The 19011-nt window shown below is 38.0% G+C and overlaps 1 protein-coding gene across 4 annotated transcripts in view; it reads left to right on the top strand.

The window, feature by feature from the left end:
* si:dkeyp-72e1.9 (syntaxin-binding protein 4) overlaps window positions 1–19011 on the top strand; it is a 219045-nt gene that overhangs the window by 175758 nt on the left and 24276 nt on the right. For all 4 annotated transcript variants that reach the window (XM_051933611.1, XM_028813887.2, XM_051933612.1 and 1 more), the window contains 3 exons: window positions 6898–7089; window positions 15985–16101; window positions 18011–18060. In XM_051933611.1, coding sequence (XP_051789571.1) covers window positions 6898–7089; window positions 15985–16101; window positions 18011–18060 — 359 coding nt within the window. The remainder of the gene's footprint in view (window positions 1–6897; window positions 7090–15984; window positions 16102–18010; window positions 18061–19011) is intronic.

The following is a 19011-nucleotide window of genomic DNA, read 5'->3' as shown; positions in this document are numbered from 1 at the left end:
GTCAACATATATATATACACATACATACATACATATATACATACACACATACATATATATATATACCTGAAGTCTCGTGCCGTCACAAAGTTTCAGTGGCTGTACGCAAATCCACAATCAGTTTCATATTCTGTTCGTACCTTATCAATTGTGTTAATTGTTTTTTGAACAGGTTTGATTCATCAAAGTGATCACTCCTGCTGCGTTCAGTCACTTCACGTGATCCGCTCTCTTGTGTCATGTTGCGATGTCCATGGGTTTATTAAATGTTAGCTAAGACCCGGCAGTTAAAAGTGTCTTCTCATTAAACTTGTATCTCGCGAATATGGCATTGCAAACGGCAGCGGGTCAGTTCACGTGCTTACGTGGGAGGCGTGATGACGCGATATATTTTGATATATATCAAAATACCCGCGCTTCGCAGCGGCGAAGTACTGCTTTAATATTTTTATTAAGAAGAAAAGTAAACCTTTTTAAACTAAGGGAAAATGAATCAATTATTATTTGTTAAGGATCTCTTTGTATATCACGGTGTCAGTTCGCCCCTCTGGTTGTAATATGACCAAGCTGTGTGCTGAGCTTACTCTTGAGCATGCAATGTACAGTTTGCTATGTGAAAATCAGTCTTGCCTCAAATCAATGCCAACCTTATGTAGGGTCTGTCCCTGAGACTTATTAATTGTCATTGCGAAGCAGAGCCTTAGTGGAAATTGTAGGCCTTTGAATTGAAATGGAAGATCAGAGGGTATAACGGGGATGCGAGGAATAAAAACTCTCTCCCCTGAGCCACCGCCAGTAAAAATAGTTGCCTCAATGAGGTTGTTTTGCAGACACGTGACCTGAAGTCTCGTGGCGTCACAAAGTTTCAGTGGCTGTACGCAAATCTACAATCGGTTTCATATTCTGTTCGTACCTTATCAATTGTGTTATTTGTTTTTTGAACAGGTTTGATTCATCGAAGTGATCACTCCTGCTGCGTTCAGTCACTTCACGTGAGCCGCTGTCTTGTGTGATGTTGCGATGTCCACGGGTTTATTTAATGACCCGGCAGTTAAAAGTTTCTCGCTACAGCAATTTTAACTCTATTACAAAGTGATTCAAACTGTCGTTTATACCTCGTGTCTTCTCATTAAACTTGTATCTCGCGAATATGGCATTGCAAACGGCAGCGGGTCAGTACACGTGCTTACGTGGGAGGCGTGATGACGCAATATATTTTGATAAAAATACCTGCGCTTCGCAGCGGCGAAGTACTGCTTTAAAAATTTTATTAAGAAGAAAAGTAAACCTTTTTAAAACTGAGGAAAATGAACCGTTTGTAATATGACCAAGCTGTGTGCTGAGTTTACTCTTGAGCATGAAATCTAACGTGGTTTGTGCCCTTCAGAATGAAAACAGTTTGCATTTACCTCTTTAATAAAAGGCGAGCTTTTAAGCCTGAGAAATCACCCCGTAAATGCACACGTTTAATTGCACATGTGTTAATATGTATACTTACACAGTATTAAAAGACACTCAAAAATTAACGTCATTTACCTTCGTTCCTGCGTTTGACTCATGCTGTAAATCTCTTCCTTGTTTTTAGTGCACGTGATTACGTAGGAGGCGTGATGACGCGATACGTGACTCCGCCTCCTCCATTAGAGTATATGGACAAAAAACAGGTTCCAGTTATGACCATTACACGTAGAATTTCGAAATGAAACCTGCCTAATTTTTGTAAGTAAGCTGTAAGGAATGAGCCTGCCAAATTTCAGCCTTCTACCTACACGGGAAGTTAGAGAATTAGTGATGAGTCAGTTAGTGAGGGCTTTGCCTTTTATTAGTATAGATATAGACATACATACATACATACATATATATATATATATATATATATATATATATATATATATATCTATATCTATATTAAGGATCAGTTTTTTTGTGAAGCAGCCTTAACACAGCTTTTCCGCTGTTTTATAAACGAACGCTAAGGAAGGAGCCTTTTTATTAAATGCAAGGGTTCTTCGCTTTTTTTTTTCTTTTTTTACGATTGTTATAGTTCTGTTTGCATACCACGTTGTCAGTTCAGCACTCCGGTTGTAATATGACCAAGCTGTGCAAGCACACTCTTGAGAATGCAACGTATAGTTGTACAGGAGAAAAGCAATCTTGCCTGAAGTCAATGGCAACCTTTTGTAGGTCTATGAACTTAATTTAAACTTTAGGTTTACACGGTGCTTTCTTTCCGAAGTACCTGCACTCATGAATATGTCTGTATGCGTCAGTCGCTCAAATCCCCGCGCTTCGCACCGGCGAAGTACTGCTTTTAAATTATTATTAAGAAGAAAAGAAAACCTTTTTAAATTGAGAGAAAATATACTAATAACAATTTGTTAAGGATCTGTTTTTTTGTGAAGCTGCCTTTACTCGAGTGATCACTTAGAGCTGACTTGCTGGCTAACCATAAGCGTTACCTGGTAGGTAACCACCCATACAATCAGATTGTGAATCAGACTACGAATGCCGTGAATGTAATTACCCCGATCTACATGCTGTCAAATAAACGAACCACACGCCGTGGCGCAATTTTAGGGGCTTCGCCTCTAGCGCTGCCGTCCGAGGTTCGATTCCCGTAAGGGAGTTAAGTGTGCGCTTCGCACCGGCGAAGTACTGCTTTTAAATTTTTATTAAGAAGAAAAGAAAACCTTTTTAAATTAAGTCTTAAAAAGAGCTGTAAAGATATTGACAATAAGCTACGTAAACCCACCAAGACATGCAATCGTTTAAATCAAGGCGCGAGTCGAAAAACACCATCCCATAATATTAGTTAACGATTAACACATTTCTATATGTATTGTTAGCATACAATGCAACTGATAATATGTTGCGCTTATTTATCTGGTGTACCAACATTTTTGCTTGTTTAACGACTGAAATCCAACGTGGTTTGTGCCCTTCAGAATGAAAAGAGTTTGCATTTATCTTTTTAATAAAAGGCGAGCTTTTAAGCCTGAGAAATCACCCCGTAAATGCACACGTTTAATTGCACATGTGTTAATATGTATGCTTACACAGTATTAAAAGACACTCAACAACGTCATTTACCTTTGTTCCCGCGTTTGATAAAAGGCGAGCTTTTAAGCCTGAGAAATCACCCCGTAAATGCACACGTTTAATTGTACATGTGTTAATATGTATGCTTACACAGTATTAAAAGACACTCAAAAATTAACGTCATTTACCTTCGTTCCCGCGTATGATTCGTGCTGTAAATGTCTTCCTTGTTTTTAGTTCACGTGATTACGTAGGAGGCGTGATGACGCGATACGTGACTCCGCCTCCTCCATTAGAGTATATGGACAAAAAACAGGTTCCAGTTATGACCATTACGCGTAGAATTTCGAAATGAAACCTGCCTAACTTTTGTAAGTAAGCTGTAAGGAATGAGCCTGCCAAATTTCAGCCTTCCACCTACACGGGAAGTTGGAGAATTAGTGATGAGTCAGTCAGTCAGTCAGTCAGTCAGTCAGTGAGGGCTTTGTCTTTTATTAATTAGTATAGATGTATAAATATATATAGCCAAATCCCCGCGCTTAGCAGCAGCGAAGTACTGCTTTTAAATTTTTATTAAGAAGAAAAGAAAACCTTTTTAAATTGAGGGAAAATATACCAATAACAATTTGTTAAGGATCTGTTTTTTTGTGAAGCTGCCTTTACACAGCCTCTCCGCTGTTTTATAAACGAACGCCATATAAGGCCGTCCTTTCTCCTTGCTTAGCGGCTCTGTATTGTTTTATTGTTCGTTTATTACGATTGTTATAGTTATTGTGTATGTATTTGAGACTCAGTTTTCTGTTCAGGTACCCATTTCCTTTATGTAGTCCGCGGATTCTCCGCTATTTTTTGTTCGTTTATTACGATTATAGTTATTTATTGAATCCCTTCTTTAGCTGACTGCCTGCTCATATAAGGCGCTCTGCTGTTTTTTTGTGAAGCAGACTTTACACAGCTTCTCCTCTGTTTTATAAACGAATGGCATATAAGGTCATCCTTTTTCCTTGCTTCACCAAGGAAGCAGCCTTTTTATTTAATCCACGGGTTCTCCGCTGTTTTATTGTTCGTTTATTACGATTGTTATAGTTCTCTTTGTATACCACGTTGTTAGTTCAGCACTCCGGTTGTAATATGACCAAGCCGTGCAAGCTTACTGTTGAGAATGCAACGTATAGTTGTACAGGAGAAAAGCAATCTTGCCTCAAATCAATGGCAACCTTTTGTAGGTCTATGAACTTAATTTAAACTTTAGGTTTACACCGTGCTTTGTTTCTGAAGTACCTGCACTCATGAATATGTCTGTATGTGTCAGTCACTTCATATTCTTTTCCTACATTATCAATTGTGTAATGTGTTTTTTGAACAGGTTTGATTCATCAAAGTGATCACTCGTGGTGCGCTCAGTCAGTTCACATGAGCCGCTCTCTTGTGTGATGTTGCGATGTCCACGGCTTTATTTAATGTTAGCTAAGACCCGGCACTTAAAAGTTTCTCGCTACAGCAATTTTAACTCAGTTACAAAGTGATCCAAAGTCTAGTTTATACCTTGTGTCTTCTCATTAAACTTGTATGTCGTGAATATGGTATTGCAAACGGCAGCGGGAGCGTTTCTATAAACTTAATTTAAACTTACGGTTTACACCGTGCTTTGTTTCCGCAGTAGCTGCACTTATGAATATGCTTGTATGCGTCACTCGCTCGCTTCTTATGTTTCGCTGCCTTCTCAATTGTGTAATGAATGTTTTCTTCAGCACTCTTTGGGGCTCTTCCTTGTTTTCTACGTACTGCGTTCATAGTCAGTTCACGTGATTACGTGGGAGGCGTGATGACGCGATACGCAACTCCGCCTCCCACAGCCATCGAGCTGCAGTCTATTACAGTATATGGACAAAAAAGAGGTTCCAGTTATGACCATTACGCGTAGAATTTCGAAATGAAACCTGCCTAACTTTTGTAAGTAAGCTGTAAGGAATGAGCCTGCCAAATTTCAGCCTTCCACCTACACGGGAAGTTGGAGAATTAGTGATGAGTGAGTCAGTCAGTCAGTCAGTCAGTCAGTGAGTGAGTCAGTCAGTCAGTCAGTCAGTGAGTGAGTGAGTGAGTGAGTGAGTGAGTGAGTGAGTCAGTGAGGGCTTTGCCTTTTATTAGTATAGATAGCATGTTTATTGAGGTGATCATTAAGCTGCATAATGACTGCCTTCTTTAGAATTTTACTTAAGAAAGGCAGGTTAGAAATAGGTCTAAAATTTTCAAAAGCAGAGGGGTCAAGATTATTTTTCTTGAGCAGGGGTTTAACTGCAGCAGTATTAAGACTGCTGGGAAGACCCCCATATCTAATGACGAGTTTACTATGTCAAGAATGCTAAAATACAGCAAAAGCCTCACAAGTTTCACTGGAAGTATTTTGGAGGCATTCCATTGAGTGACCTGAATTTAACAGACAATCAATTGTAGAGAATAAGACTCTGGGATTACTAGCATTGTTATTTATAATTCTAGAGAAATAATACCGCTTCTCAAGATGGACTGTGTTATTGTATTCTGTTATTTTAACCTTCAATATCTCATAGTGGATAATCAGTTTAGTTTTTCTCCATTTACGCTCAGCTCTCTGGCATGTTCTCTTTAGATCAGACACTCTTTCACTTGAGTCCCACCATTCTCAATTATGCCACTCTGGACTCCAGAAGATTTTTTTTAGCTTAATATCTTCCCTTGTACCTCCTGGTAGCTGCAGTACTGGGAGCTTCCGTTTACTCTTACGCAAAAACCGGCCGTAGTGGCAAGGGCCACTCATAATCCTGATTATAATATAAATGCATATGTACTGTATATATGCAGTGCAGAGATAAAGAGAGAGCGAGACACATTGATGATTGGTAGCGGTCTTGTTCAGGCCAATGTCGGTAGAGATAGGCAGTCAGTTATGGTGTTGGTGACGCAGAAGGGAGTTGTTCAAGGGTGCAAGAACACAAAGAGTATGGTGGACTAAAATGGTCCTCTAGAACACTTGATACTAGTAGTTTGTCACACCAAAGGAGTAGTGGCTTCCTGGTGATTTTGAAAGAGAATGGGGTTCACAAAACCCTTTATAGAACTTGTTTGCTTAATTGTAATTATTTCTCTTTTGGCCCCATTTGTATTAGAGGGTACTGTCCTTGCTTATGCAACAACTCCGGCAATAGCTGAAAAGTGTATCTGGCGGTAACAAAAGAAAACAGTCCTATTTGAGATTAAAGTCAAGAGGGAAGTTAGAGAAAAGGATCATTGTCTAGGAGGCAGAAGAATCTGAGATACTGAAGAAAGAGAAACCATTTAATGGCATGTAAAAGGTGGAAAATTAGGTGCATCACCCCACCAGACTGTTATGTGAAAAAACAATTGAGACTATGGTTCTTTTTTCTACTTTTATGTTGTCCCCACAATCATGCTACCCTTTTTTGATTCAGTCTGATATACATTTCTGACTCCATTTTCTTTTGCATGCTGATCAGAGGCGATACCCTGGAACTGTTCCTTTGACATCGGTAGAACTATAAGCACAGTTAAAAATATATTAACTAGAAGCTTTGTGAAGTCTGTCAATTTGCATAATTTAATATTTCTTACTTTTTTGGAAATAGTTTTGTCACTCATCGTGAAACACTTCAAAAGATCTCAAGTACAAAATTGTAATGTGAAATTCGGATACATTCCACTACCTATATACACATGCTTTGCCAGCTTGTGCAGACATTATGATATTAGAAAACATTTTGTTGTGCAGTACAGTACATACAGTTCTTCACTAAACTTTTTTGATAATAATCTAAACATCCTTTTCCTGGTATAATTGTTTAGTTTATTACTTCTCAACAGAAAGCGTCTGCTACAATTGCTGAGAATAACATTCTGAAGTGCAAACTCCAGAAGGCTGAAGCTGTTCAGAGACAAAACAACAGTGCTGAGCAGGATTATGAGGAGGTTATCCAGCTCCTAGAAGCAGAAATCAAAGATTTAAAGGCCGAGCTTGCAGCAGCAAAACCCCAAAAATGCTCAGAAGCCACAAAAGTAAGTACATCTTCTCAGTAGTAAGCTGTTCCTGTCTAGAGGGTACAAATTTTTTTTCTCCTCACTTTTAAGTATGGGCACAACATTAATTCTAGGTATAGGTCTACATGCACAGTATCTGTCTTATCTGTAATCAGTACATGCACCACTTAATTTTCATTTACTGCATTTTTGTGACTATAAACTGTAGTGTATTATCTATCTGTTTATATCAACAGAATCAGCAATAAATGTTTATGACTAGTGATAAGACTATATTAATAAGTAAGTTTAGACTTAAATAAATATAGAGAGAGAGATAAGCATTGTAGAAAATACATAAAAGTTAATAAGTAACATCTAGTAAGCAAGCAAGTTTTTCCTTAATTTAACTTGTGTAAAAAGCAAACAAAGAAAAGATGACTTTTGGAAGTCAAAGAAGTTTCAAGCTCATTATCCCTCTGGGGTCTGCATCTGAAGACTGCAGTAAATGTGACACCTGAAAGCGTAAGATTTAAATCCACTCTACAGGCAATTCACCAATCAAAAACAGTATACACTAGAGCCCACCCTCTCAACTTTGATGGATGAAAATTACAGTTTTCATTTAAAAACAGTATATAATTCATGTTGCCATTAATAGACACGTATTAGGCACAAGAAGTAGACACAAAGAAATAAACAAAAAAACAATTAAATTATTTAACACCCTTTCACTGTTTTGTTTCTTTTTTTTTCTGAATTCCCTTTGAAATCTGAGTATGTAATTTATATGGAAAATGGGGCTTTGGAACCCAATGAATATAATTTTCACATTAATTTTACTTTAAACAATATTTTCAAAGTTGAATTTTGATAATATCTTATCACAGCACTATCTGTATATATATAAAATCCAACGTCTGTCTGTCTGCTTTTCACGAGAAAACTACTTAATGTATTTAGATTGGGTTTTTTTCTATAATTTGCTTGAATTTTGCGACCTCTCCCATCGCGCTAAGTATCATAGTTCACTTGCGGTGCTGATTTATTTGCACAAATCCAAGAGAGACGCAGCAGACCGAGGGGAGGGGGTAGGGCCCTCCTCACTCACACACCAGACTCAGGGCATATCTTACATCTGCTTAGCTAGCAAACGAGTGAACTACTTAACAGATTTAGATAGGGTTTTTTTCTATAATTTGCTTGAACATTTCGGTTGATTTTACGACCTCTCTCATTGTGCTAAGTATTATAGTTTGCTTGTGGTACCAATTTATTTGCACAAATCCAAGAGAGATGCAGCGACCGAAGGGAGGGGGCAGGGCCCTCCTCACTCACGCCCCTGCCTCAGGGCGTATCTTATCTCAGTTTAACTAGCGAACAAGAGAACTACTTAACAGATTTAGATCTGGTTCTTTTCTAGAATTTGCTTCAACATTACGGTTGATTTTGCGATTTCTCTCATCGCGCTAAGAATCATAGTTCGCTTGTAGGAGTGATATATTCACGCTAATCCAAGACAGAGGCTGTGGGCCGAGGGGAGGGGGAAGCGTGATATCAAGAGTGGGGAGTTGGTCTACCTTTGTGTTTTGGAGCATAACTTGCCTCCGCTTAGCTAGCGATACCTTTTTTGTTTATTGATTTTTAAAGTTTGTCCTGTTTCACTACTATGCAGGAGGAGCTGCGGGGAATGGCTAGTATTGTATATAGTAGAGTGTTGTATGCAAATCTCTTTAACCATTGCCATGGTGATCTTTACCATAATCACACAGGAGTATGTGACATATGACATAATTCAGGGGACACCGGCATAAAGACCGGCACTTTCTATTCTGGAGTATCCAGATTGCTGTGTTGGTGTGTATTGTTTATTTTGATTTCTCTATTCCATGTTTTGAACAAATATATTTTTGGTTTAAAGACTTTGATTTTTGCTGAGTATTTTAAACTTGATGACTGATTTCTTATCTCAACCCTTGCCTATTTTCATGACCACATCTCATCTCCTGATCTTTTTCTCGTGTATTACCTTGAGTCAGCACACAAATCTTCTTCATCATAAAGGGCCAGCATACCTAATACCAAAACTGGTGTGAGGCCTCTAAAACAGCCATAAAACAGACCAAAGCCCTCACTAACCTGCCCAGAAAAGGGCTCCTCTAAAGCAGCCTGACCCCAGTGCTCTGCTGGCTGGCTTTGGCCTACCCAGGCTTTAAAGGGGATTTAGCTCCAGTATTTCAAAATAAACTCCAATGTCCCAAAATATCAAAATGTCCTTCAAGTAAGAGGGACTAGACATACAAATTTCTGACTTAAGGACAATGCAAATGATAATCTTTATAAATCATATTTATATATATTTGATAAAGATCAAAAATGGCAAAGGCAGACAATAACTAAGGTAGAAAGGATTTTCCTAATGGAGAAAACACTGTGAATAAATCCCAATTGTAATCCAAATAATCAGTGGTTCAAACAGAAGCAATGCATTGAAAAACACAGCATATTAATACTCAAGAATTCTATGAATTATGATTTTCTCATTTTAGGGTGGTCCCTTAGCAGTACAATACAAGGTACCTTTGTATTTATTTAATTTTGTCCAAAATATTCCTCCATTTGATTGATCAATGTTTCCTTGTAATATGGTTTATAAAATCAATAAAAGCAGTATGAGCCATGTACACGAGTGTGAGTCTTGACCTGCACCTTCAACTGCCAAAATATTTTCTGGCCCATCAACACCAAATTGGAATAAACTGTTTCAGAAAATGGATGAATTAATTTTGTCCGGATCATTTAGTAGAGTAGTGGAGAATTTACAATTTGTTTGATTATTTTTTCTGTCATTTTGTTTATGTCCTGAGCAGCATCACAGAACTATAATTGCTGACAATGTTGTGCAAAAGCCCCTGTCATTTAGATCTGTATGTTAGGCTAGTGGATTATTTATTCATCTCCCTCTTTCCTGAACTTGCTCCTGGCTTAGTTTGAATGCTTATCTTATTTGAAGTATGTCTACAGGCGGTGACAGTGGCTGACCACTTATTACTACTTTTTTACATTTAATGATTTTGTGTATTTGAAATATTTATTAAACAGCCAGAATGGTGATATAAATGTTCCTTGCTTGGCAAATGCTTTTGTTTCTAAATTGTCTATAATTATTCAGTACAATTTATTTTCTTTTTATACATCATTCTTCACATGAGTTCACCCTAATTTTTAAAATTTGAAATCACAATTTAACAAATGATGATTACAGATTTAAATAACTGGCATCCAAAGAAAAAAATTTTTTTAAATGCATAAAATAAGCATTGATACATTGGTTATCACTGTCTCACCTCGCCAAGGTACTTGGTTCAAAATCCCTCCTGGTCAGTGTCTGAATAGAGTTTGCACATTCTCTGCATGTTTGTGTGATACTTTCTCTCAGTGATCTCATTTTGATGTCATGCCCCCAAAATTAATTGGCCACTCCGCAACTCGATAGATAGATAGATAGATAGATAGATAGATAGATAGATAGATAGATAGATAGATAGATAGATAGATAGATAGATAGATAGATAGATAGATAGATAGATAGATAGATAGATAGATAGATAGATAGATAGATAGATAGATAGATAGATAGATAGATAGATACTTTATTAATCCCAAGGGAAAATTCACAAAATTCATTTATTTAAGGTACTTCAAAAATGCATCTATTACCTATTTACTCTTATGTAACAAGACCTTAATAAACACTTCTTTGGGTCTTCAAAACATTTGCAAAGCATCATTAAAGTGTTTATTCAGTTCTGCAATATGATCTAATAACAAAACTTCACTTTGGAGTGATCTGAGATGACTTAAATGATATTACATCTTTATTATAGGAACTGTGTATCCTTTGTGAAAGAACCAGGCCGTTAGCAAGCCCTAAACACGAACACACACAGAGTCCAAGGCTCAAATAAAGGATGGGTTTATTTATCACAATACCTTCACTGTCGCACAAGCACAAACACAGGTTTTACTCTCCACAATATCTTCTTCTTACCATTCCACTACCCTCCTGCAGTCAAGTGTTGCTCTACTTCCTCCCATCTGTGATTTGTCTGAATAAAGGAGTGTGGTCCCTTTTATTAAGGACCTAGGAGTACTTATTTAATACTTATAAAGTCCCATATTTTGGGGAGCGCATCTTCCTCCAGTTCCCTCTCGTGGCACCGAACTACAACTCCCAGCATTCCCTGCTGGTTCCTGAATGGGCATCAATAGGGAGGGCTGCTGCCATCTAGCGCATGGGGAGAATTAACGTTCTTCAGGGACTGCCTTTCCTTGTCCTCTTCTTTCATGGCGAGGGAAGGTATTAAATCTAACCGGGGTGCCTTTATGTTCCCTTGGGGCCTCCCATTCAGATAAGGGATCTTCCTGACTCTGGCCAGGATGCCAGTCCATCCTGTGTGCTTCCTACACCTTCATATTAACAAGTAATTTTACCATCATGTCAGTATGCCACTTTGCACAGAGATGAATAACCTATTTAATGATGTTTTATACGTGTTATGAAGACCAAAAGAAGCCTTGGTACATAAGTGTAAATGAGTAATAGATGCAGTTTTCCAGTACCTAAGCTAAAGTGTTACAGGCAAATCTAAATAAGCCTGGTGTAAATTAATGTGTATGCCTTTTCTGTGTTGGTCTTGTCCAGATTTAGTTCCTGTCTAATTTCTAATGCTTCCAGGATTAGCTGCAGCCACTTATGTTATTGGAATAAGTGTGTAAATTAACAAATTCTAAGTTGTCTTTATATGGGTGAACAGATTTTCCCTCCGGATCTTTACCTCTTTCATCCTCTGACAAGCTTGTTTAGATTTACTCTCCCATTGCAAGGCTAAGGGTGAAAGTGGTTTGTCATGGAATGTCACTGGGGATGAAAAATGGATTCCTTAATTTGAAGTGTAGACCATCATCTGGCTTCTTTTTGGATGAAATGAGAAGGGAAAGTCACCATTATGCTTTTTAGGATTCAGAAGGGGTGATTTTGGTTGACAGTATGCCACATGTTCCAACTGAAAGCTCAGATATGTACTTTCAAACTCTAAGAAAGATGCAAAAGCATTTAGGGAGTGTTTAACCTCACAACGTTTTGCTGAAATCCTCCATCAATATGACAAAGCACTGCCACACACAAATTTCAAAGCACAGTAATCAATCACAAAACTCAGCTGGACTATTCCTCCACTTCCATACTATAGTCCAGATCTTGCTCCCTCAGATTTTCATTTCTTTGGATGCCTCAAAAATGCCATCCATAGGTTTGATATTGATGCAGAGGTTAGTGAAAAAAAGATGTGACTGTGATTGCAGGATTCAGACTTGTACAAGAATGAGATACATGGTGTCATTTCTCACTAGCACAAAGGTTTTAAAGTTGAAGAAGATTATGTAGAACAATGAGGAATGTAGCAGGTACATCTAGTTATCCTGTGAGGATGCACAAACAATTGTAGAAATAATTATTGGCAATAAAAAAAAATTGTCTTAAAACATTCTAGGCAACCTTTGTGTTTTTAATGTATTTATGTTGTTCAGTTTTGCTTACTGGAACAAACAAATTGCCAGTTTGTGGACACTAAAAACAATCTGTATATGTACCTGAATTGGAGAGGCACATTGTCTCTTTGGATATACATGAATACATATACAATGAAAAATATACTGCTCAAACAAATTAAAAGAACAATTAATTATAACAGTTTAACACCAAGTCAGTTAAGCTTCTGGGATATCAATCTGTCCAGTTAGGAAGCATGAGTGATTGTGAATCAACTTCACCTGCTTTGGTGCAAATGAATGTGACAACAGGTGCACTGGAGAGGCAACAGCAAGTACAATCCCCAAAAGGGGATTGGTTTTGCAGGTGGTGGCCACAGACAATTGCTCTTTCCTTATCCTTCCTGATTGATTCTTCTCTAATTTTCCATTTTGCTAGTGTCCTTCTCACTACTGGTAGCATGAGGCAATACCTTCAGTCAATTCCAGAATGGCACATCCATATGTGTCATCACAAGAAGGTTTGCTGTGCCTTCTAGCACAGTCTCAGGAGCATGGAGGAGACACCAGAAGACGAGCTGTTACACAAGGAGAGCTGGACAGGGCCATAGAAGGGCATCAACCCAGCAGCAGGACCCGTTTCTGTTCTTTTCTGTGAGGAGAAATAGGAGTATCACTGCTAGAGCCCTACAAAATGTCCTCCAGCTGGCTGCTGGTGTGAGTGTTTCTGACCAAACCTTCAGAGACAGACTCTATGAAGGTGTGCTTAAAGCCCATCACTGTGCAGCTCGATTGGCATTCGAAAGAGAATACCACAATTGCCAGCTACGCCATTGGCACCCCGATCTTTTCACAGAAGACAGCAGGTTCACACTGAGCATGTGTGACAGATGTGAAAAAGTCTAGAAACGCTGTGGTGAATGTTATGCAGCCTGCAACATCATCCAGCATGACCGAGTCAGTCTGACTGATGGTCGCACAGACCTCTAAGTTCTAGGCAATGGTACTGGATTCTGTTAGGTACCAGGATGAAATCCTTAGAGCCATTGTCAGACCTTATACTTTTGCAGTTGGCCCTGGATACCTCATGTGGCCAGAGTGTGTGGGCAGTTCCTGGATGTTCAAGGCATTGATGTCATTGACTGGCCTGCATGTTCCCAGACCTGAAACCAATTGAGAAACTCTGGTACATTATATATTGGTTCATGTGATGCCACCAAGTAATGCCACAGACTGTCCAGGAGCTCACTGATGCCCTGATCCAGGTCTGGAAGAAGATCCCCCAGCATTCCATCCAACGACTCATCAGGAGCATGCCCAGATGCATATCAGTACATGGAGGTCATACACACTACTGAGTCAGATTATGAGTTGCCGTGATGAAATTCACACAAGTTGGATAAACCAGTGATTTCAATTTGTGATTTTCGATGTGATGTTGAATCTAGCCCTCAATAGGTTGGAGATTTTGGTTTCCTTTTGTTCTCAACAAATTTTCCACTTGAATATTTCATTCATTGAGATCCGATGTGTGATTTAAGTATTACATTAAATATTTTGAGCAGTGTATATTTAGAGGCTTTGTAGCAGAAAACTCTAAACCCTATGGTAATGATATTTTCTCTTGGAATGATGAAATAGTTGGTGTTTCGTACTCTGGGGAAGAACTTTTAATTAGTTCAGCAAGTCATAGGGGACAGAAACTCTTCACAATAATTTAAGTCAAAAGTCATATCTGCTGCCTTGGGTATCCTTTGGGTGAGACTCATATTATTTATATCATCTGACACCACCTCCAACTATGTCTTCTCTATCCAGCCCCTTGACCTCATTCCCTCCACCTATATCTTATTCCACCTCTTTACACAGCCATCTTCTGCCTATGGCTCCAAATGCCCAAACCACCTAGACCTGTTTGTCTTCAGCACAACACTTGTTGCCCCCACACCAAGACTTTATGTTAACTCATTACTTATCTTCCTCTCAGCATTGGACGTGCCACAAATGCAACTGATCATTCTTATTTCTGTTAGTTTCTGCTTTGTTTCGTATTTCACTTTCATCACCCACATCTTCTTTCCACCAAACCTTTCGGCTTCACACACAGTTTTTATAAACTTTTACCATCAATACCAGAGAGGCTCCTTTAGTAGTCAGAATGAGGGACAGCACCAAGGAATTACTTCCATGCACCTCTCACATTTGCATTTGCAATCACTGCTGTGTCCATACCTCCATTTATACTTAATATTTCATCTGTGTATTAGACTGAGATCTGCTAAACCTGATACTGACAGAAAAGCACCAATGCATAGGTCAGCCTCTAAGTTTTCTTGTGTAGTGGTTTTGCTTCACAAATGTATTTATATGTATGCATATTTATATTTAATCCATGCATTTTCTTCACTTGCTTAGTCCAATAGAGGATAATGGAGAGCCCAAGCCTACTCCAGCAGAATAAGCCTCAAAACAGAGACCAACTCTTGGTGGGATGTCAGTCATACTCAACTGCACATTCATACTCATTCACACCTGACCACTGAAGGACAATTTTGTTTAAAGATGGACTTTCTACAAAATGTTGTTCATTTGTAGTTTAGTATAATTTACTATATTAAAGGGACTGAAACAAGCTCCCATTCATGAAAACATTGGGCAGCAAGACAGAGTGAAGTAGCTTTAACAAGATACTAGGTACCAGCCTCCAAGCAAGCCACAAGCCAAGATATGAAGCGGATGAGCATTAAAAAAGTCAATGCCTGCTATTTACTGAGTGCCCTGGCCCTGGTTCATGTGCTTACAGGGTAAAGATGAGGTCACATTGTTGTGTGGAGGAGGAACTTCTCAGCTATGGTATCATCTCTGCTAAATGGACTGCCATCTCTTAGGGAGACAGAGAGAGAAATATTGTGTCTCATAATGATCCCAAAATCTGAAGTAACAATTTTAAATCATGATACTCAGAAAAAAGGAGGTCAATATAACTACATAGACTATGGCTAGACAGGTTAATCTGAGTCACTGTACTAATAGCACAATGAATTAATGTATTAGATGTTTTATCTTTTTATAAATGAATCAGACTATCAATTAGTCAAGTAATTAATGAAGTGATAATTTGACTGATTTTAGTTTTCATTCAAAAGTGAAATGTATGTATATTTTGATGATATACAGTATATAAATCAGAAAGTCAGTGTCTCCAGGTGAGGTGAAATTTATGCAAATATCAAGATGTACACTATACTTGCTATTCATCACGTTTTCTTCTGTATGTTTGTGCAGCCAAATTTGAAGAATTCAAAGCTAAGCAAACCTGCAAAGATGTGCATTTGTTATGCAAACATACAGGTTTTGAAATCTGCACATCTGCTTTATTACTAGGAGGATGTCACTGAGCTGAAACGACGGCTTTCTGTCATTGACTGCCAGTTACGGAAATCAGAGCTCACTCGGAAGCACCTCGAGATCTCAAATAAGAAGCTGCTTATGTTTGCTCAGGTATGCTATGTTGGATTTAAACGGTGTCTTATAAATCATTGTACCCACATGTCTTTCTCCTGAGGCTTCTGTCATGCTGGGCAAAGAAGGAACAGGACATTACATAACATGTTTAACCCCATGTATGCCACTTTTTAGAGAATATTTAATGGAGGATGCATGATAGTTTGCAAATAAAAGCTGACAATTCATTGTGTGTGTCTGTTATGTGTAACCTGCAAACATCTTTCCAAAAAATACAATGAAAAGATTAGATGCATAATAAAACATTTCCATGACTAACAAAAGTAAAATCAGGATTAGAAAGCATAGGTGTTGTCAATGGCACTGTGCTGTGGAAGTCTCTGGTCCCTGAGATAAGAGTTGTTTCCATATTATCTGCTGAACATGCAGTGATTGTGAGAAATGGGTGAAATCATATAAAAGATTCATGAATCTAGTTAAAGTGGAATGTTCCACACAGATCTAACACATCATTTGTCAAAAGATTGTATTCCACAAACGTTGATTGCAATCCATTGTCACTATATCACACTTAACTGAGAATAATGTACATTTGCATTTATCACAATTAATGAAACATTTGTTTTGTATAGTGCCATTAGTAGCAGTCACCATTACAAAGCACTTTATAGAGTAAATACAATTATATTATCAGACTGAATAACTCATAGGTGCAAATACAATTTAAACATTAATATAAGTATAAACACCCATGCAGTTTTGACAGATCCTTTGAGGATCTTCAGGGAAAAATAGCTGAAATCCTGAGATAGAGAACAATGCACCATGAAGCAGTGGAAACAACTGAGACAAAAGAAGCTGTAGCTCAATCAAGTATGGTAGATCCCATAACAGACACTTAATGTTAAGGGGAAACCAAACAATAAGGTTTTGGGTATCAATCTTACTGTCAATAATGAATGTTCTTGTTATATTTGTAATATGTAAAAAGTACATCCTAAGTCTAACTTGTATTTCCCTCAGAAGTGCTTTGCACCATCAGTTAACAGTTCCAAAGGTCTTGGTTCAGATCTCAGCCTACTCACTGTCTGTGCGGATCTGAAGTGCTCCCAAATCCTAAAGACGTTCAGGCTACTTTAACTACCCTTTTTCCTGATCTAAGTGAACTAAAGTAAACACAATGGCCTCAGCAGTCAGTGAGAGATCTTCGACCCACATAGAACTGAGCTATGAAGAGAAGCGAGAGCCCCAAAATTGATATAATGCATAGTGTCCTAAAAAGGCTAGAAATACTCTTCTCGTATGTATAAATTTATTCACTGTGCCCCATTAGTAGTTGTTGTCCGGTGACCAAAGGTCCAACATAGGTTCAACGACAATGTTTTGGAATAAGCAATTTTGTAATATTTAGTAATTGCTAAAATAATAGAAAACATGTATGTAAAATAAAACTGCAATCATCTAAAATACCAGCCTACCTCCAGTGCAGATAGATTGGCACCTCAGTTAAGGCTGGTTCCTGCCAAGTGCTGGTGGAATTAGTTAAGATTCCCCCAGTATCCTGGACTTAGTGTATTTCATAATGTTATGTTAATTCTTGTACAGACTTCATAAGGTGAGGCAGTACATTATCTGGAATTTTCAGTATTTGGGGAACAGTAGCAGTAAATGTGATTATTGTGCTCCTTTTGTAGTTAACAGTGATAGTCCAATGCCCTGTGTCTGAGGGTAAATAGTAAGTCACTTACTGTAAATTTGGCTCTATGAGCCAGTGCATTTTAAGGGGTGTTCTAGAAATACAAATTTAAGTCAGTGTAAGCACACTATAATTAAAAAACTTTAAAATAATGTCTGACCTTTTTCTTCTCCACTTGATGGGTACACAAATCTGAATGTGTTCTTGCAAGCTGAAATCTAACTCTGTATGTTTCTACGCTCTTCACAGAATGTGCATCGGGTGCTGACATCTTCTAGTTTATTTAAGACTGAAGGCAGGTAAGCAGTTTATAATCTTCCACTTTTTCATGGTGCACATGCAATCAAATTTACAAAAAAGCAAAATGATTTGGATGTGTATAGCCAGAGAAATATGTATTTATTACATAAAATTCAGTAGAGCTGAATCCTTAAACAGAGAGACATGTAAAGGAAAGATGGGTGGTTAGAGGGATGTTAGGTTGCATGGATTGCTGCCCATTACACCACTGTCCTTGCTTCCTTGTAATTTCCTATTATCATCAGTTTTAGTAATCCATTTTTCTCAAATTCCTCTGCATTTAACAGTCTCTGACAATTTTATTTTGGTAAATTGACCCACAGGTAATTTGTAACATTCTGAAATGCAAAAAAAAAAAGTTTTGAGATCATAATAACAGGGGAAACAAACAAGTGCATAAAAGAATAATTATCTGTATATCTGTATGTGATGTTTGTCCATGAGCTGCTCCTCATATGGAGGAGTATTTCTGATCAACCATTGTATTGTTACCTAGAATGTCCTCACCCTGTCACATAATGCTCTCAGAGATTCAGAGACTCTCCAGTTATTTGATTCTAGTGTAGAGATGGATAAATGTGTGTACATACTTGTCCCATTCTTTATTCCTGCTATCCCACTATTGTTTAATAGGATTAGTCTTAGCTTGCTGTCATTATGTTAAGAATAATAGATAGCAGATACCACGTGGACATCAGTGCTCTCTCTCTCTCTCAATGTGTTTATATATATATATATATACACATTATTTCCACTAATGCCTGTAGTACCCTTGGCATGTAGTGTTCGACAGTAACTCAGGTACATGAGTGGTTGTGAGGACAAGACAAAATCTTTTATTTTGCTGGAATACAGGCAAGTACATTGAGAAGGATGGAGACTACATTGAGAAATGACATTATTAGTTTTGTTAAGGTTTGTTCCATTTTCTAATTTCAGCTTGACTTCCC

This window comes from Erpetoichthys calabaricus, chromosome 11, assembly GCF_900747795.2.
Source record: "Erpetoichthys calabaricus chromosome 11, fErpCal1.3, whole genome shotgun sequence".
Taxonomy (NCBI): Eukaryota; Metazoa; Chordata; class Cladistia; order Polypteriformes; family Polypteridae; genus Erpetoichthys; species Erpetoichthys calabaricus.
The sequence above is the reverse complement of the archived record's forward strand: the minus strand, read 5'-3'. Positions and strand labels throughout refer to the sequence as shown.